This window comes from Micropterus dolomieu, linkage group LG23, assembly GCF_021292245.1.
Source record: "Micropterus dolomieu isolate WLL.071019.BEF.003 ecotype Adirondacks linkage group LG23, ASM2129224v1, whole genome shotgun sequence".
Lineage (NCBI taxonomy): Eukaryota > Metazoa > Chordata > Actinopteri > Centrarchiformes > Centrarchidae > Micropterus > Micropterus dolomieu.
In genome coordinates, this window is record NC_060172.1 from 14,551,324 (window position 1) to 14,572,580 (window position 21,257).

Below are 21,257 nucleotides of genomic sequence, written 5' to 3' on the forward strand. Positions count from 1 at the left end.
CTCTCAACAATTGGGTCTACAGTTTTCACAGCTGCAAAAGAACTAAACACAAAAGGGCTACACAGTGCTGTGTATTGAGCCCCCTGCTTTTCTACAATCAAAAGGTACTTAATGTCTGCCTGAGCCAAACCCTGACAACAACAAACATCAAATACTATAAACTCTATATTCTATAGTATTATTGTCACATGTGGTTAGAACAATAACTCTGTGGCATAAACACACAGCACCCATATTTCATTCCATACCATTTAATAAAGACAAAGGTGGTCTAATATTTGGGAACCCATTACTGCAAGGAGTGAGGTGAGGACAAGTCAGAGACTTCTATCTAGGTGAAAAGAAATCCTCTCTTGGAGGAGATCAACTTCAACAGTAGATGGAGCAGTTGTCTTTATATGTAGTAAATGACCAAAACTGTCTTAGTATACAGAAAGTACATTTATAGTTCATATTGGACTATGACATCAGTGTGTTTAGAGGAATTTCACTGATAAATAAGATGAAATACCTGTCAGAAAGCTGCCCTGAGATTAGGGACCCAACGAGGTATCCCACAAAGAGAGTTGAGGATGCAAAGGGAACTTTCCACTGGTTGTCACAAACAAGGTCCCACTATAAAAAGACATGAATTACACATATACTTCAAACAAAACAAAGAAAAGAATAAGGTTGATTGAAAACTTTCTGAATTGAAATTTCTCATAACTAACAACACACATAGAAAGCACACATGTGCACATTCATACTGACCTCAGTGACTATGTTGGCTTGGTAGATCTCTTTGCTGTAGGTCCATCCATCTAAGCATCCCTCCTGCTCCAAGTTAGGTAGGATGACATCCGTTCCAGGAATATATCCTTTGGCGGAGAGATTTCTCACCACATCCAGCCTATATCTGCTGCACTGATTCTGCACCTCCTCACCATCCACTATCGTCAATGGAATGATGGCATTTCTCCACTCCTCAGTCAAGTTAATGTCTGGAATGAGGCAGTGGTGTTTCGGAGCTGCCCCAACAAAGACAATGTAAAGTCCGTTGAATCCAGTTGAGACAAAAACTGTGTTTAGGAGGAAGAATGTGGTCCAAAAATAAGGACCAGTCTGTCCGAGGAATGCAGTGTCTTCATCATAGTCTCCCATTCTTTATGAAAAAAAGTACCTCCCTTCTCTTGAGGAAGAAAAAAAATCCTCAGAGTCTCAGAGTTTGAGACGTGGTATCCCTCTTCGGCTTAGTACCAGAGTGGTAGGGTTGAGCTCTCTGTGGGGCAGAGTGAGCCGGTCCCTCGGTGGGACGGAGAGAAAAAACTTTCCAGTTTCCAGTCCTAAGGGAATATTAAAGCTCCTTTCAAGGGGATAACGTTCAAGAGTGACTTAAGACTGCTGGTTCCATTGCCTCTCAGTTTATTAGCAGACAGTGAAACTATTTATCTGGGATTAGTGAATGAGAGACCTCTCAATCACTGATTTGATTAACTAAAAGAAAAATGATCAAAAGCTTCAGAGTGGCCAATCTAACCACCCAGCCCCCACACCACTGTGGTCAAAGTGGTATTTTCTCTAAACAGCATTCCACACTTTTAAATACCCCAAAGACGTGCACGTGCCTGTACTCTAAATGTTGCTAAGTAGCATTAAGACTCCCATTGGCCTTTATGTAAAGTTCAGAAGGAATTGTAGCAATCCAGTATGTAGGCTTTGAATTGTTGAATAAATATGTTAATTTACTCCATTTAGAATGAACTCCTAAAATGGCTCTTGGTTTTACAGTAACCCATTTTAGTCTGTAGCACAAATACAGTATGTTCAATGTATGCTTATTGTTTACACTGATATTCACATTTACTGTATATTTCCTGACCTGTTTCGGTCTAATGTGCTCCATCACTGGTACATGTGGGCGTACCAGAATTACACAATTAGTACTTGCATAAATGACCTTTCAGGAAGATAATCAGGAATGTTTCAACTGAGCTAAAGGAGGCAAATGTTTATTCTCCATTTAGAGATATTTTCCCCCCACACGATAGTGATTCAGGATATTAATGCATGACAAGATTACGCCCTGGTCATCAGGGGTCTTTCATCAGTGAAGACACTTTCAGAAACAACTAATCAAAAGTCTACAGATGAAAACCATGGAAACCAACCCAACAAATGGTCTCCTACAACTGTAGGTTTAATGTTAGAGAAAGTTAGTGACCTTATCCAAACAGGGTTTCTTCTGTGTGGATAATGAACTTAAATTACTTATTTTAACCACATTATGATAATCATGTGACAAACGGTCAAGCGGTTTGTCTCAAAAACAAGTTAAGAGTGGGGTGTCTTGCTTAAGATCACTGTACGAATGCAAATGCATATCAATGCAGTGGGGAGTCACCTCAGATCTTTGAGACATATGTATCTGACCTTTAAACTAATTTATTGCAGGAATAATATTTGTTCAAGTAGATATAAAATGGTAGATTATACAATGAGATGCAAAAATGTTCCCTGTCTGTGGCTGTAATGTCTGCAAAAAAATGAGGATCAAAACCTTTGTCTGGTTAAAGCAGTTCCAAAACACTGATTTGACAAGTCTTCTACACATGTAAAAGATGGCCAAGATCTACTATCTGTCAGTCTACTATTGAAGTTTTATTTTAGCATTATCTAATATCACTGAAGGTGGATATGAAGTAAAATGCCCCAATGTCTGCTTGTTTCATTTCCTTTGTAATACAATACAGAAGACGGCACATCTGTCACCCTACATAATCATTAACTCAGGCTTTCACAGTATGTAAAATATTTGCTATCAACACAGGTTTTAGCAGTATGACACTGAGAAAAAAGTTCTTGATTTCCTTCATTTACCTCATAGTAGACACATTTTATCTTCTTAATTCGAAATGTAACTGAATTGAAACTGAAAAACTAAAATGGCCCTTTATGTGATTTGCCAGCACTGTGCTGAGTTTGCTGATTGTCATCAACATGAACAATATATCCTAGAGTTGTTTCTCTTAGATGATACAATTAATTTCAAATATGCTTGAACTATGAGTTTTGAGCTCTGTTAAATTTTTAATGCTCTGTTCAAAGATGGGTGGGATCACCCCCATCTTAGATCTCAACTGAAAAGTCCTGTGACTGCCTCTTGCATTATTGTGACACTATTGCGTTGACAAAATCTGTCCACAGACAGAGATACATACATTAACACCTGCCAAAGTACTCACAGCAGCCTCTATGGTAGTGCCCGCTACCATAAGCAGAGGTAGCGTGGGTGCCGGCAACCCAGACTAGTAGGGGGCCCACTATATGGGCCATGAAGTTGGTCCAGTTTAGCTTAGTTCATTGTCGTGGACACAGACGAGCAACAGCGGTACTTGACGCAGCACGACAAAATAAGAGCATTTTGCCTGCCATATTTTGCTGACATGTTTAGATTTTGTTGATTTGTTGATTAGTGCTTGCTTCTACTATGATTAGTAGTTAAAATGTTTATTTTTTGTCTGATTTTACTGTGTTTATTGTTGATATACGATTTAATTTTATTTTGTAAATTGACCAAATTCTCTGCCATTTCTGTGTCTCACTTCCTGCCCGGTTCATCTGCTCTGTGCTGCTTGACGCTGGGACGCTTCTTGGATGCACTGCAGCGCTTCTGGTGTGAGCACAGACATTTAGTTGAATGACGGCGATCAGCTCTGGCAACAGCGATGCAGCGGCTGGTAAAAATTAACCAGTCACTTAGATATGTGTGTAATCATTTATTTGGATCAGTGGGTAAAGTGCACTGTTTGTACTGTACAAAGGAACATATTTCACAAGGATGATGAGCAGACATCTGTTTGTAGCTACAGCTGCTCGACCTAAAGACCCCTTAATAGATTAACACAGGTATCCAACGAAGGTTAAAATCAAGGGCAACTGGACTTTGTTGAAGATACTGGAAGACGTTTTGTCCCTCATCCAAAGGACTTCTTCAGTTCTGACTGACTGGCTGACTCCAGTATCTTCAACCAAGTCCAGTTGCCCTTGATTTTAACCTTCGTTGGATAACTATGACCTGGATGACTGAGAATCTTCATAGACATTAACACAGGTAATTGCTCTCAGCAGGAATGAGACTTAATTGAGTCTTGGTTTGATCTTATACAGATAAGAATAGCACTGGAAGATGTTATCCTTCTCTGAATTTAGGACTCATTGAAACAAATCATTCTGGAGGTGTGATGGTAGCATGAAATTGTAACAAATATGGAGAAAATTAAGGCAATTTCCCTGCTGCTTAAACATAAATGTTGATGGGAACATTACTGTTCAGCTGATTTAAAGAGTCTGTGGGCCTAATGATGAAAAAGTCTTTAGTTCAAATTCAATATAGTTAAGAGAAAACTTTCTTTGCTAATATTTTTACTGGCATTTGTTAAAAAAATCTAAATTTTGGGAAATACACTTTACACTTACTTGTCTGGTAGAGATGATTGATAACACATATCTGTCCTTCAATATAAGGCTACAGACAGCAGTCTATCTTAGCTTAGCACTGGAAAATTGGCGCTTACAAGATATAACAAGTTAATTAGTGACCTTTAGAGGTGATGGTATGTGGATTTTGTTAGTTTTACACAGAGCTAGGCAACCTGTTTCAGGTCTTTGTGCTAAGCTAAGCTAACCAGCTAATATTTATTGTGGTATTCACCTTAGTTTAACTCTCTGCCAGAAAGGACATTCCCAAAGTGTCAAACTATTCCTTTAATGTATCATCTAATCAGCTGTTGAAGAAATGAGACAGTGTTCAGTGTTATGGCTCCTTCCAGTCATTCCTATGTGTGAGGTAGAGAGGCACTGAACAGGCCAAAGGAAAGGGACTGCTACTGAGAGCTTTAAGGAGCTGGAACAAAGGAAAGAACAACGCTTTGTGTTCTGACCTTGGACCAAAGTTAATTTGTCACTGTTGTCATCGCAAAGATAAAAGGGTACAGAGTGCATCGGAGTCTTTTGAGGCAAGTAGAGAATGTAGACAATCATAAGTCACCAGTGTAGGGGAGAGAGGCCAAGTCTGCTGTGCTCTATTTGATGAAGCTGCCTGGATAAAAACCAATTTTCTCGAGCCTCCAGCTGGAACTTCAACACAAACCTGCATGGTGATGCCACTCATTGGTTTCTTTTTGTGTGACTGATGGATTGACTATTGGGCCACATTAGAAGTAATTTATATAAATTTTTTATTATTTGGACACTACATTAGATCATTAGAAGGGATCACTAATGGAAAATATAAGCAGATACAGGATATAGTATGGTTCCCCCACCCTCATGTAGGCAACTGCATAATGAAGTAGGTATGTGGATTGTAATTATTACATTTTATTCTAATTATTATGAAGAAAATGATGATGAGGTGAAGATGGGCAAACTTTAAGCTATTCCAAGTTGATATAGAATTATAATAAAGAACGATAAAAAAATGTATGATTCCACTTATTTTGCTAATTAAATTATATATAAACACAACGTCAACAGCTTGTGATTGTAAGTCAACTGAAATAGGCCTATATGATATATTTTGACATAGGCTACACATCATATGTGTTTCTCACCTGGCACAACAACGCATTATTATTGTGTGGCATTTTATTTTAGTGTGAACTTTGATTGTGTGAACTATGGCCTAATTAAAGACAAGCTAGTCATTTTGGGAGCATACCAGACTTTTTCTGTGTTTTGGTTCAGCCTATTTGGATCAGGGGTTGTGCCTTTACAGATCCGTTAAGGTTTAGGGTGGGTGGGGTGGTTTTTTAGCTGAAACAAAACCACTGTTTTTGAAATGCCCACTCCAAAGTCCTTTATTCGTGTCTGCTTTTAACTCTGCCCCACTTTGGCCGCCCGGAACGCAGGCCAGCCCAATAGCTACCACAAACAACATGACCGACTATGAAGCCGCAACCGCCTTCCTCGGGGAATGGGGACGTTTCCAGCAGCAGGTGTTTTTCCTCCTCTGTCTGAGCATCATCCCTAACGGTTTCACCGGCCTGTCTATCGTGTTCCTCGCCGACACGCCGCACCACCGCTGCCTCATTCCCGCGTACGCCAACCTCACCGCCGCATGGAAGAACAGCAGCATCCCGCTGGAGGAGGAGAGCCACGGCGGCGCTTTGGTGCCGAGCAAGTGCACCAGGTACAAAACTGAAGACATCCTGAGTTTCTCGGAGCGAGGCTTGCTGCCCGGCGTTGATGTCAACCTGTCTAATGTGGCAACAGAAGGCTGCTTGGACGGGTGGGAGTATGACCAGAGCGTGTACATTTCTACAATCACGTCCGAGGTTTGTCTGCGCTGTTCCTAAATTTAGCGGATGATGCTCCATCGCTGGCGTTACAGTCCACAGGAAGTTACTGAGTATAAAGCCACAGGCAACACATAGGCTATAGCATGAGCCACATTTGTCAAATAGCAACAAAAAAAAGCCTCAACATTTGCAGATATTAAACTTTTGCTATTCCATGTTACTTTGCGTAAGTTAACACAGATGTTTCTAATATTTTGTCCTCATTGGACTAGCCCGACATGTTTGGACATAATAATGAAGACACAAACAACACCAGAAAATGAGGCCATAAAATGACCATATATTTGAATTAAGAACAATCTCAATACATTTTAAAATCTGAATGTATCTATTTTATTTTATTATAGGCCTATGCCTATATTATTGTGGTAGTTTTTTTGACTTTCTAAGAAATTGCAACTGCAGGATTCAACACTTTTTGTGTACAATGACCTTGGTGCTGCATGTGTGTGTGTGTGTTTGCAGTGGGACCTGGTGTGTGATGACAGTTGGAAGAACCCGCTGACTTCTTCTCTCTTCTTCTGTGGAGTTCTCACTGGCTCCTTCATTTCGGGACAGCTCTCTGACAGGTTATGGACAAAAGATAAACCTTAATTTTATTTCAAAATGTACATGTCACTCATCACCACAACCAGTTTTCTGCATAAACAAAAATCCACGCATGTGGTAAGATAATGTAGTTCAGCATGTCCTTCTTTCGCACTGGCAATGAATAGATCTTTTACTGATTTATATGTTAAGATTTTGACTTAAAAAATCCTGTACAACTCAACACTCCAACAATAGCAGTAATTTACAACAAGAACTTTTTTTTTCTTGGCACAGTTTTCAGTGGAACAGAAAGCAAAATCTGCAAAAGCAACAAAAGCTGCGCAAAGGACATTTCACACCTTTGGTACTTAGTCAGCCTGGAGAAAGAGCTAAAGATCTGGCTCTTTAGCTGCTTTATGTTTGACTCTTCACCAGCTAGTCGCTTACTTTATCTGCCGTTTGGTGCCATGCAGGTAGTGTACAGTGGGTTTATTGGGTGAAAACAGCTACCCACTGCTGGTTAATGAGAGCAGTGAGAGTGAACCATACTGTACAGTAGGTTGGTTGACTTTTTACACAGCATGTTTACTTGATCATTTATCTGTGCTTTGTATCATTTTCAGGTATGGGAGAAGAATAGTGTTGTTTGTTACCATGGCGGTACAGACAGTGTTCACACTCATCCAGGTCTTCTCTCCGTCCTGGCCCGTGTTCTGCGCTGTGTTCTTTGTTGTAGGGATGGGACAAATCTCCAATTATGTGGCTGCGTTTGTGCTAGGTACTTTTATTCATCTCTATCCAAATTCAGATCCTATTTAGTTGCTAACTTGTTCACGATACTGCAAACAACACTGTAGTGCATTCCTTGTGTTTTGAATTCATCCCTTTTCTTTTGTGTTTAGGAACAGAGATATTAGGCCAACGAGTACGGACAATTTTCTCTACCGCCGGCGTGAGTCTTTTCTTTGGTGGGGGCTACATGCTTCTGCCGTTGTTAGCTTTCTTCATCAGAGACTGGAGGATGCTTCTCCTAGGACTCACCCTGCCCGGCTTCCTCTATGTGCCTCTCTGGTGGTAGGTGGGTTTGTGTTGTCAGTGTGGGTTTTTCTTCTTTTTAATAGTTGATGTAACTTATTTGGTCATCTATGATGTCAGCTGAAATTATTTTTCTGCAATGCTGACAGGTGTAACAGTCCTTACAGTGTAGATTCGGGCTGGCAACCTGAGTTTTCCAGTGTGTTGATCATTCTCAGTTCTTCATGTGTCATTTTTCTCAGTGCCTTTTAACATCTGGCCATGGATAACAGATGTAAAATAGCTGTCTTGGCTGTCAATTAATGAATTGGCATCATTCCTGCAAAAATATCTATCTAGATAGAACGTTTTGCACTATATTAGAGTTGAAACAATTAGTCGAGTAATAAGTTAGTTAGGTTTGACTGAATCAATTTATCAACGTCTATTTTGACAACTCATTGTTTAAGTCATATTTTAAACATAAATGCCAAAATCAAATGGTCCCACTTCTTAAATGTGAATCTTTATCTAGCTTCTTTGAAAAGGCAGTGAACAGTTTTCAAGTTTTATACTGTTGGCCAGACAAAACAAGTAATTTGAAGACGTAACCCTAGACTTTGGAAACTTGTGATGGACATTTTTCACTACTTATTTTTTCTTTTTTACAATTTATTGACTAAACTAATAAAATAATTGGCAGATTAATCGCTAATAAAAATAATAATTTGTTGCATTTTAAAGTTTGATATGCAACATTTTTCTTATGAATAAATAAATATGCATTGATTGAGCCACTATATATTGCCAGTCTTATAACCACAACAGCATCAGTCTATAGCAACTTAATGAAAGCTTTACAGCAAGTGTTAGGTAGGTTTTACTTTTATGGAGGCACCCATTTTAGTATTATAAGAAATGCCTCAATTGTACTTTTTCTGTACAGTATGTTTTCCTCTGTTCCAGGGTACTGAACCTCTGTCTCTCTCTGTCCCCTCTATTGTGTAATGAGGCAGGTACATCCCAGAGTCTCCTCGGTGGCTGCTCTCTCAGGGAAGAGTGGAAGAGGCTGAGGCCATAGTGAGAGATGCTGCTAAGAGGAATAATGTTGAGGCTCCACAGACCATTTTTACACAAGCTGAGGTAAGTTTATGAGTTAGTTTTTATTTTTAACATGATAACAAATGACACCTGTCTCAAAGGTTCTCTATGGTCCTTAACAGGTAAGATCTCAGATGTAGGTGTATAGTACAGTAGAGTGTACATAGGTTATTGAAGTTATTGGGGGGAAGGGAGAGGGAGGGAGAGAGTTAAATCTCTTTTCAGATAGCTTCCAGTGACTGCTTCTCAGAGTTTGGTTTATGGTGGAATTACTGAAGACCTGTCTTATTTTTTAAACATGTGTTTGGGAGGGCAATGTGGTTCTATTTCTCAGCATTCCTTATAAATGTGACTATAGCTTTAAAGTTACTTCACGTCTGTTGAAACTGGGTTCGACTGTACCTGCTTGAAGATGATTTCTGGCTGTCCAGCTCTTCCAGCTCTCCTGTTTACAGACAAAGCTCAAAAGACCAAGGTCAGTCAAGGGCTTTGACGTCATGGGAACAGCAACCCAAATCCATGACTGTAATTATAAACAGAATATGCAAAAAGGTTTAAATACAGATACTGGGCAATGGTGTATGGATAATGTAAATATGTTCCTTTTATTAAGCTGTAGGCTACTGACAGGCTTTGGAAGGGTTATCAATTAAGTCCAATACATTACAGAGAATATCAGAAATATGAAATTTGTTGTTTGTTTGTTTCAAGTAAACAGCATTGTACTGCAATAGGCCTACAGTTAGTCTAAAACGCCGCTGCTTGTCTTTTAACTGGAAACATTTTAAGATCTGTTTGTTTTTAAATCACTAAATGGGCTGGCACCTCATTACATTCCAGACCTTGTACAAGTCTACACTCCCTCGTGGCTGCTATTCAGCAGTAGCCCCTAAACCAGTGGTCGGCAAGAGGCAGCCTGCGGGCCAGAACCGGCCCACCAGCAATAATATTTGGCCCACGGCCAGATTGCTTTGATAGCAGAACAATAATAAATAAATAAATTGATAGCGGCTGGTGCTGAAATAGATATCAGTCATGACAGATACAGTTACTCACACAATCACTTTCTCTTAAGTGATGTGGCAGCAATGCTTTATGTTGAGTTTATTGAAAGCTTTTACTTTGAAGAGTTCAAAAGAGTCTCTTGTTTGCTTGACACACCTCTGGGAAGAATGTAGAAAGTTGCGGAGAGCCCTCAGTTGCAGTAGTGCATGGATCATGCGTAATATTCATCCAGCCAATGATCACGAAACGTTAACAGCCTGTCAGAACCGGAGAGGGAGTGGGGCGGACCACTGACAGGAGATCGCGGGGCGACTGGCCCGCTGCGGTCGGTCAGTGATTGTTTCCTCTGGCGGGATGAAGTCTGACGCTCCGCATGATCCACGATAAGATTAATGTCAATAAAGCATGCTGTCGATATTTCAGAGACCCCCCAAAATATCACAAATCATGCTTTTAGGGGAGCTGATGTCTTATTAGGGGGAGCTAAGCTCTCCTGGTTCTGCTAGTTCGCACCCTGAATTTCCTCAGGGAAATGAAAATAAGGCCGGGCACACACACACACACTCTGCAGCACGTGCCTTATTGTGAGCGTGTGAAAAAGTGTCCTAATAATCAAGTTATAAGGGGGAAAAATAAACGCAGTTAATTGGAATTGATCTTCCAATCTTCTTAACAGGAGTCCCCTACTGAGCTAAACATGCACATGAGTATACAGGGATTTGAAATAATATGACTTTATTCTGGCCAGCCATTTAATGGCTTAAAAGAAATTTGGCCTGACTTAATTGCCGACCCCTGACCTAAACTATGGAATAAGCTACCTCCACAAGTCGAAATGGCTCCCATCATTGAAACTTATAAAACTTGTCTGAAAATGTACTTTTATTCCCTGGCTTTTAATCCATCATGAGAGCTTTGTGGTCTTTTGTTGTTGCCTTTAAATAATTCCTGATGCATTGGTTTCTGTGTTGTCAATGCTTTTATGTGTTCTATGTGTTTTGAATGTTTTATGATTGATTCCTTGTGAAGCACTTTGTAAGCCTTGTTTTTAAATTTTCTATGAATTGGATAGTCAAAATTGGAACAAAGTCAGTAAATGATTAGGAATTTGGCTTTCATTTGGCATCCAACTCTCAACCGCAAGACAGATTTCTTTATGATTGAAAAAAATCTCCCACAATTACAAAATGAACTCCACTTTGGTCAAATGACTCATTTATGTACCAACACGAAGCTCTAATTAGTAATTTGAACATAAACAATTTTAATACGAATCCCTTTGATTTGCTTTTAAAGATAAACTATATAATGGTGACATTGTTTTTTAATAGCCTCAAACCTTGCTTGGTTTTCTGCAATTTCATGTTACTTATCAGCATACATGTACACCAATACATCTGCAGTAAGTTAACTTTGCCTGATTTCTCAGTCTAGATCAGTATTTCTGCCCCCACATTTTTTCATTGCACATTTGCCTCAATTAATCCTGATCCAGGTGTTTGGGTACGATATGTGAACATGTGTACATGAATGTGTTCACTCAGCAAGGGGCCATGTGTTCAGCTTCTCTCTAATGAAATGATTTCCAGAGTGATGGCTCTGCTTGTAAAGTGTTTGTTGTTCCACGTGCTCTGCTGCCCCACAGAAAGAACTTCAATCTGAGAGCAGGAAGCCCCACAACATCTGTGACCTGCTTCGTTCTCGAAACATCCGCTGGATCTCTGTCACGCTGTGGCTGGTCTGGTGAGTCCCTGCTGTCCCATCTGACCTTCACATTCAGCACAGTGACCCCGCATGCACAACTCGAACACCTAAACACACGCATGCAGACATGCATTTGTTACGCTTTAAAAAACGCACATACATGCACACACAGTTTCAGCCTGTTCATGCACCACCTTTAACCACGTCAGCCCATTTCGCTAACAACACATAATGACCTGTCAAGTGCTGTGAAGCCTGCAACCAAGATCAAAATCATGTTTTATGTAACTGCACAGTATGGCTCTATTTATCCTGTTATCATTTCCTTGCTCCGTCTGAAAACAGATGCAGTTTGATTTTTGGTTGCTTTAGAAACAGTTTCATTAAGTCTTTTGAAAAAAAATCATGAGCTAATCATAGCAAGGGGATAAGCTCTAAGTTGCATGTTGTGTTTTCTACAGTTGAAGAACTTCCATGGTCCACCATCCAAAGAATCAAGGATGCAAAAGCGAAATGTTCTTCTCATTTAATGTCTGTCATTACAGCTCAAGGTTTTTATTCTTTTAGTACAGTTAACTGCCATGTAAATCTCTCCCCTTGTGACAATTCTGCCTCTTCTGAAAATAACTATCTTAACTTTCTGCACACAGATATTCCTGTTTAGTAGTCTTCTTATATTCTCTATACTAGTCCTTAAAAGTATCAGTTTAGACATTGATATATCCACAGTGGCTGAACGGAGTGTTATCTGATTGATTGTTATCAAGAGACACACTTGCTGGGAACATTAGCCTATCACCACATTATTTTGACCAATGCTATTGCTTTTATATATACAGACAAAGAAGACTGATAAAACTAGTCGTGGACACACGTGACATCATGTTTCTGACTACACTGCTATGTCATACCGTAAAGCTACACAGCATAATAAACATCTTTTAGTTAGTTATAGAGGGTATGCGTTGATGTCACCTCACCTCAACACGCTGGACTGAGTGGCAAAACATCTGTTACATCAATTAAAGTCAGTTGGACTTGACAGTGATCCTAGCTGCTTACCAAAGAACCAGTGGTCCAGCTCTTTCCCATTTTAGATGTGTTGTTTGTGTTTTAGCTGATTCAAGCTAACACTGCTGCTTGTCTTTCTGCCACTCAATGAGCATAACTGCGTTCTATGACATCATGCGCATACCCTATATTTATGCTTAACAATTATCCCCACAGGAACACCGTGACCATTGCCTACTTTGCCCTGTCCCTGAACACGGCGAACCTTCATGGTAACGCGTACTTCAACTGTTTCCTATCAGCTGTGGTAGAGATGCCAGCCTACACTTTGTCATGGGTTATGTTTCGCTGGTTTTCCAGACGACTGAGTCTTTTTGCAACCCTCTTCATGGGAGGATTGTTTCTACTCTTCATACAGCTCATACCATCAAGTATGACATTTCACTGTGCAACCTTCTAACATTTGATTAATATAAGCTTAATTTCTGCCATTCTCTCGTTTGTTTATGTACGATTATTATATTGCATGTAAGAAGGAACATTTAGTTTAATTGCTCATATGAAAGCAGATTCAGACATGCGTATATATCCTTTAACTAACTTAACTTTAGACATTCTCATTTCAATCCACCACACAGAATTAGTTTGAATGTTCAGCAAATTTAACTAACTTGCATGTAAACTCTAATAATTGAATGCTTTATTCCCCCTAGACCAGATTTCTCTAGCCATAACACTTGAGATGATGGGGAAGTTTGCAGTGACGACAGCATTTGCTATCTTGTACGCGTACACAGCAGAACTCTACCCAACTGTACTGAGGAATACAGCTGTGGGCACTTGCTCCATGGCCTCCAGAATAGGCAGCATCATTGCCCCATACTTCATTTACTTAAGTAAGGATGTTCTGTCACTCATTTTCATGAGCTGTTTGTTGGATTATGTGGATTATGTGCGAGCTTGGTAGTACTTAGGCAGGCATCTTACGTGTCCAGCTCTTCATTCTCCTTCAGTTGCATAAAAAAACACCAATGTGCGTCCTGATGATATCTTCTGCATTATCAGAACTGTTAAATTTCCTTTTACTTTACATATACACACATATATTTCATTTTCTCTATCTTGAGCTCCAGATGAGAGCACTCAAACATACAAACCTTTTGTGTCTTTGATTTTCCTGGATCTAACCTCAATGGGTCTTTTTACAAGAACTACTCATTTATGAGATTTAAGAGAGTTTGTGGCATTCACCAATTTTCTCATATTTAGAATGTTCTCTTTGGTACAAATGAAATTCACAAGCAGTCCAGACCTGTTTTATAAATCATGTACAGATAGTATCTCTTTCTCCAGAAGAAAAACATTTGAGTCAAGAATTATGATACCTTAATCTTACCTAAATGTCAGTTTGTGTGAGTTTGGTGAATCAGACTTCTAACATTTATATGAGCAGACCTCACAGAAAAAGAGAATCCTGCCTATACTGTCACTAAGCATCATGCCAACCACAATCTCTGGCATATTTTGACTTTCCCTTGAAGACAAATATAAAATACTACATGTATGATCTTCAAGGACTAATATGAGCATTCATCCATTATCTAAATCGCTTATCCTGTTCAGGGTTATCGGGTGCGAGGGGCCGGCTGCTCTAACACACTGGGACAAACACATTCACACTCGCAGGGAATGTAGAGTTTCCACTTCACCTAACCGGCTTGTTTTTGCACTGTGGGAGAACATGAAAAATCAGAGAGGCCCCAGCCAGATGGGTTGGGCTCAAACCCAGTAGCACTTTTGCTGTCAGACACAAGTAGTAACCACTGAGCTAATACTGTATCCTAACATTATCATTGCCCAATCTTCACTGTTTTTTCGATGCAAACAAGAACGTGCAAAACAGACTTTTAGATCTAGTTTAGAAACTCTGGTTCCTGGTGGTGGTACCTGAAACCTTTTGGTCGAAAGGTGCTTTTTATCTGATTTAGCTCTACTTATTTGCAGCGATGACACTGTTCAAGATTGTGTACAGTTAGATAAGCTTAATAAACCAATGCAATGTCTTCAAAAATGTGTATTAAGCTTTCCAAACTTCCAATCTTGCCTCATCTCATAAAGCTGATGATACACGGGGCAACTTTTTGAGCAATGCTGCTGGGCAATCTTGCTGATGGCAAGTCCGACTATGTTTTGAACAGATAGCGGCGGGGCAGGACGGGTGGCGGAGTGGTGGGGGAAGGGGATTATGGTGGTAATCTTTACTCATTACCATTGACGGCAACATTGCCCAGCACCATTGCTCTAAAAGTTGCTCCGTGTATCATCAGCTTAACAGTAATGCCAAGTCATTATAATATGGTGAACTGGTCAACTTTTACATCCATATAATCTCAATTTATAGTGATCAGTTATTTAAAAAAAGCTAAGGCCAGGGCAAGAATATACAAAATTCAACTAAACTCTTAAGAGCCGGTCAGTATAATTCTGCTATCTTATAATCTTTACGTGTTGCATAGGCCTATAGTTGATGTTTTAGCAAAACCATAGTAGTAACAAAACAGCCACATCAGAACTATACATCGAATGTTTTTCGGAATGGTTTCACTAACTGACAAGTTTCACTAAATAGCCAACATCAGATGTTACTTTCCAGTTTAAAAGAAATATTCTGAGTTCCACATCAAACCGCATTTCTTTAACTGCGGGCTGCTGTATGTTCAAGTCATCAACAAGCCCTCAGGGCAGGTCTATATGTTGGACTGAGGGCAGATTGGACACTACAGTGACTCACTGTTGTCTCTTGAGGCTAACATACGATGGACTGGGCTAGCAGTTTAGCATGCTTATTTCAGTCGATATCTCTGCAACACAATACATAGACGTCTACATAGAGACTTCTTCAAATTCTGTTTTAAAAAAAATTGGCAAATCACATGTTGCCCTCCCTGAAGAGAGACACAGCGATAGTCGAACAAAGTGTCTCAAAAATTGGTCAAGTTAACCAACAGCCTAGGAGGAGTTATGATGCCAAGGTCTATCTTTTCATATGAAATGTAATTTAAATGTGACAATTTCATTAAAAAAGATATTGAAAATGTTTTTTATTTTTTTAAAGATATTAAAACAACAACCTAACATGTTTTATTTTATTCAACGTGAATTATTTTTAAAATTATTTTCTTTATTACAACAAGATTTGGTCTTTAGAAAGTATTTTTCCAAAAATGAGCCTTGAAAAAAAAAAGGGGGGGGGTGTCATTTTATAATCAGGGTAGTCTTATATTTGGACCAATACGGTAATATTCTGGCCAAATCTCACTGATTTACATTACATTTATTGATTTAGCTGATGCTTTTATCCAAAGCGACTTACAATTGCTATACATGTCAGAGGTCACACACCTCTGGAGCAACTAGGGGCCAAGTATCTTGCTCAGGGACACAATGGTGGATGGGTCACAGTGGGAATCGAACCTGGGTTTCTCATACTAAAGGCAAGTGTCTTATCCATTGAGCCATTACCACCATAACATTGTACCTTTAAGAAAATCTGCTTTTCTTACATCTTACTTGCACTAAACACTGTTAGAAACAAGAGGCTAACAAGAAGCTGGTGCCTCTACAGAAACAAAACAACAAAACTCATTAGAACAAAAACATAAAAGCTTAATTAGCACTCAGATCGGATAGAACAGTCGGCTGAAAATCCCAAACTTTCTTTTACGATTTAGTGGATTGGACTGATGCAGCCACATAAAACTACTCTCTCCACCTTTTGTCTTTTTGTTTTTAACTGCTCTATAGTACCATTGTAACCAGGGTTGTTTTTCACCGTCTCCTCCTTTGATGTGTTGCCACAGGAAACTATTCCATTTCACTGCCTTACATCCTCATGGGAACCCTTACAGCTCTGACGGGGTTGCTGAGTCTCCTGCTGCCTGAGAGCTATGGAATGCCTCTGCCCGACACCATCACTCACATGCAACACTTCCCCGGGTAAGACTACTACTACCTGTCATGAAGTTTCCTAGATACCAGCGTTATTGTAGATTTGTATTGGTCATTAATTATTTTTGTATAGTTGAGCTTAGTTTCAGTAAGTTTGTCTGTGTTTGATTTTCTACTGTCATTAAGAAGAATAATCTTGAGTGTTAGTTGATAGAAAACACCGCATTATGTTTATTATGTTTAATATGTCATTTGTATGTCATGTGCCAATAGCTAAGATTTTATGTGTAACACTATCATACTCATCTGGTTAAATTGTTGTTCAAGATTTTAAATGATTAACTTTATTGTATGTTTACACACAAGCACAAAAGACAGTTGCCCTTTGATTGTCTTTTTTTTGTCTACAGCTCAACAGACCATAAAAAGATGAGTTACTCAATAAGTAACTTCTGCTCTCCATGATGTGCACTCATCCGCCCTTTTTTATATCTGCACTCAAGCTTTCACCCACCAGGCCCATTTCATTCATATTTCTTTTAGCCACAATTATGTGTAACCAATTAAATCACACTATAACAAACCCAACTGAACATGAAGGAACAGTTTGACAATTTGGGATATAAGGATCTTTGCTTTCTTGCTTAGAGTTTAATGAGAAGATCGATACCACTCTTATGACTGTACACTTACTGCAAATTTCTATTTTGCTACATAATTTTTTGTATGGATTAAAAAAACTGGGTAAACTATATTAATTAGTGAGCTTAAGAGGTGCTGGTAAGTAGATTTTGTTGCCTTCCAACAGTGCCAGGCTAGCAGTTTCCTCCTGTTTCCAGTGTTTTTGCTAAGCTAAGAAAACTGGCTGCTGACTCCAGCTTTATATTTAACGGACAGATATAAGAGTGGTATTGATCTTCTAATCTAATTTTCCAACAGAAAGCAAATAAGCATATTTCCCAAAATGGTGTTTCTTTTAAAAAGATAAAGAAAAAAACCCAAAGATGATTCCAATGAATATACAACACATGACGCAGATGCTTTAGACACATCACTGTTTGTAACTTGGTCAAAAATATAGTAGTTTTATGGAAGTTTTTTTGGTGACACGGTCATTTAGTAAATTACATTCCTGCACCTAGCAAGTGCAGCTTCCACAACCTACACTGTATCTCTGTCAGATGCTGCTTTCATTTATCAGCCAGCCACCCTGACTCAGCACAATTTAAGTAAAATGGTTTATTCATACGCCACTTTATTAGAGATTTAAAAGTAGACAGGGCATCTGATTTAAAAAAATGTTTGCCATGTATTTTGGGGCCAGCATATGGTGTTCTAGATTAGAACTACATTAAGTTTAAAAACCCACCAGAACAGAAATGTTTGGTGTCTGTGTTCTGTGAATCATTACTGTAACTGTATCCCTGTGTTGTTTTTTTTACTCTAGATGTTGTCAAAAGACACCGTATACACTCACACACACTGAAGACGGGGACAACACTGCTGAAAGGAAGTCTCGTGTTGCCCTTTGAACAAGGAGCAGCAATGACATCTGGCCTGAGGCGAATAACTGGACAAACATCATGTCTCCGTCCATGTGGTCAGTGGATTTGTGAAATTATGTGACTTCAACAGGACCAAGAAACATGGCAGTTATTCAAACAATATAATGGTGCTTTAAAATATCTCCACAAAACTGGAGTAATGTTTTCTCTGCAACAGTCTCAAGATACTGTGAAATGAAAAGTGCAGTCTTTGATGCATTATAGATGCTCAGCACCAATGCAACTGTTACCGTACTCACATAGTAATGCTGCTCACTGTAATGACGAATGAAAATAGAGTCATTCAAAAAAAAAAAAACAGTACATATATACATAAAACAAAGTTTTAATCAGAACCAGTAGCCTGTTTACAGTTTGATCATACAACTGCACCTTTAGCTTCACATTTCACACTTCTAGTGAATATTTCATATACATCTTTGTGATTCAAGATAACATGCTCAGAGTTCAAGCACAATTTAATTTACTCCAAAATTGTCATATGTTCAATTACATGTATAACTCAAGCTTTAAATTCTAATTTCAATTCTTACTAAAAGGTGATTAAATCCACTTGTAGTGACTGAAATTTACTGATAAACATTTTGATTAAGAATTTAGGTAAGTAAACAGTAGGAGTGATACTCAGTAACAATATTTATTATAACTCATTCATGTAAGTTGTAAGAGTTGACTTTCAAGGAGCACCACAGGTTTTGAATGTTCTTTTCTGGTGATGAATGGGCACTTTATGCTGTTGGGATAAAAGACAAACAAACAAACCTCATTTGGTTTAGTGTTCAGCTAAGAGGAAAAGTGAAAAAGCTGCAATGTTTGAATACTTTTTCACTGCTACCAACTTCATTATCATCATCAAGAACAGGTGTGTTTACTGCAAAGAATGATTGACATTGTTGAGTCATGATGATTGGTTTTGGTGAGTATATTAAAAAAAAAAAATCTGTGACATCTCTTTGTTGCTCCTTTCTTGTGTGAACACCCAATATGAGGTGGGTCTGTATGGGGAAAAAGCTCATGCACACACTAAAGGTAATATATTTTACACATTTTGGTGGTTTAAGTACAACAACTATGTAGTTTATTCATCTATGGTGACTGTAATTCCTTATGCAAAGAAATACAACTATCCTAACCTATCCTATCCTAAACTGGACAAAATATAAGTACAAATAAAGAACACACTCATACATACAGCATTTTGGTTGTTATAGTCTTACAACAAAACATTACTTAAAAAGTTGTATCTTCTCAAAATGATCACTTTCTTCTTACAATAGTTCAGAATTTCTTCTCAAAATCTATTAACAATCTAATGGTATTTCTTCTTCAGCAATGGTCCCAAGCCTGCAGGTTGTCAAACATGCAACTTTTTAAAATCCACATTTGTCCCATGTTTTTAGATGTGGGACAAAACCTGATTGTTAGATAAAAATTACTTTGGAGAACCCGGAACCTCCACAGAGAAAGGACCAGGGCTGAGATTTGAAAGGACCTTCTTGCTTTGAAATGACAGTGATAAAAATATACCGTGTATAGTAAAGATCTAGAAGATGAAGAATGAGTTGAAAATGTATGTAGGAACCCACCTAGGAACCCACCTTTCTCTCTTATGCATCTGTTGTATAGTTTCAGGTAGAGGTCTTCCAAAACTCTCAGGAAGGAAGAGAGTGGCAAAAGCAGACACAACAGCCAGAGTCCCTAATGTAATATAAGGCAGGTACTTAAAGTATATACCTGCACAAGGAGAAAGGGAAATTAGGATGAGTTAGAGACCTGGGTCCTGCATGTACGCAGGTGAATTCATTAGTGTGTACAGAGCATCCAAACTACATATACAGTGGGTACGGAAAGTATTCAGACCCCTTTAAATTTTTCACTCTTTGTTTCATTGCAGCCATTTTCCAAAAATCAAAAAAGTTCATTTTATTTCTCAGTAATGTCCACTCAGCACCCCATCTTGACAGAAAAAAACAGAAATGTAGAAATTTTTGCAAATTTATTAAAAAAGAAAAACTGAAATATCACATGGTCATAAGTATTCAGACCCTTTGCTCAGTATTTAGTAGAAGCACCCTTTTGATCTAATACAGCCATGAGTCGTTTTGGGAAAGATGCAACAAGTTTTTCACATCTGGATTTGGGTATCCTCTGCCATTCCTCCTTGCAGATCCTCTCCAGTTCTGTCAGGTTGGATGGTAAACGTTGGTGGACAGCCATTTTCAGGTCTCTCCAGAGATGCTCAATTGGGTTTAAGTCAGGGCTCTGGCTGAGCCATTCAAGAACAGCCACGGAGTTGTTGTGAAGCCACTCCTTCGTTATTTTAGCGGTGTGCTTAGGGTCATTGTCTTGTTGGAAGGTAAACCTTCGGCCCAGTCTGAGGTCCAGAGCACTCTGGCAAAGGTTTCCGTCCAGGATATCCCTGTACTTGGCCGCATTCATCTTTCCCTCGATTGCAACCGGTCGTCCTGTCCCTGCAGCTGAAAAACACCCCCACATTATGATGCTGCCACCACCATGCTTCACTGTTGAGACTGTATTGGACAGGTGATGAGCAGTGCCTGGTTTTCTCCACACATACCGCTTAGAATTAAGGCCAAAAAGTTCTGTCTTGGTCTCATCAGACCAGAGGATCTTATTTATCACCATCTTGGAGTCCTTCAGGTGTTTTTTAGCAAACTCCATGCGGGCTTTCATGTGTCTTGCACTGAGGAGAGGCTTCCGTCGGGCCACTCTGCCATAAAGCCCCGACTGGTGGATTGCTGCAGTGATGGTTGACTTACTACAACTTTCTCCCATCTCCCGACTGCATCTCTGGAGCTCAGCCACAGTGACCTTTGGGTTCTTCTTTACCTCTCTCACCAAGGCTCTTCTCCCCCGATAGCTCAGTTTGGCCGGACGGCCAGCTCTAGGAAGGGTTCTGGTCGTCCCAAACGTCTTCCATTTGAGGATTATGGAGGCCACTGTGCTCTTAGGAACCTTAAGTGCAGCAGAAATGTTTTTGTAACCTTGGCCAGATCTGTGCCTTGCCACAATTCTG

General features: G+C 39.3%; 3 protein-coding genes across 7 annotated transcripts in view; 1 reads left to right on the plus strand and 2 right to left on the minus strand.

Moving 5' to 3' along the window:
- Window positions 1-459: 459 nt before the first annotated feature.
- LOC123963070 (solute carrier family 22 member 5-like) lies at window positions 460-9,991 on the minus strand. Its single transcript, XM_046039597.1, has 4 exons — window positions 9,390-9,991; window positions 6,813-6,903; window positions 754-1,325; window positions 460-615 (listed from the first exon to the last, which is right to left on the minus strand). The coding sequence occupies exons 3-4, from the start codon at window positions 1,141-1,143 to the stop codon at window positions 460-462; spliced, it is 546 nt and encodes a 181-aa protein (XP_045895553.1). The 5' UTR covers window positions 1,144-1,325; window positions 6,813-6,903; window positions 9,390-9,991.
- LOC123963264 (solute carrier family 22 member 5-like) lies at window positions 5,919-19,159 on the plus strand. The gene is made up of 11 exons (XM_046039977.1): window positions 5,919-6,317; window positions 6,807-6,910; window positions 7,496-7,650; window positions 7,775-7,946; window positions 8,903-9,029; window positions 9,730-9,732; window positions 11,638-11,735; window positions 12,924-13,138; window positions 13,421-13,603; window positions 16,568-16,703; window positions 18,103-19,159. Exons 1-11 carry the CDS (start codon window positions 5,919-5,921, stop codon window positions 18,185-18,187), a joined length of 1,677 nt encoding a protein of 558 aa, XP_045895933.1. The 3' UTR covers window positions 18,188-19,159.
- LOC123963262 (solute carrier family 22 member 5-like) overlaps window positions 18,528-21,257 on the minus strand; it is a 9,781-nt gene continuing 7,051 nt past the window's right edge. For 4 of the 5 annotated variants that reach the window (XM_046039972.1, XM_046039974.1, XM_046039970.1 and 1 more), the window contains 2 exons: window positions 19,807-19,954; window positions 18,528-18,953 (listed from right to left, as the gene is read on the minus strand). In XM_046039972.1, the coding sequence (XP_045895928.1) occupies window positions 18,872-18,953; window positions 19,807-19,954 (230 nt within the window). In that variant the 3' untranslated portion in view covers window positions 18,528-18,871. The remainder of the gene's footprint in view (window positions 18,954-19,806; window positions 19,955-21,257) is intronic. The other variant, XM_046039973.1, reaches the window with a different exon arrangement.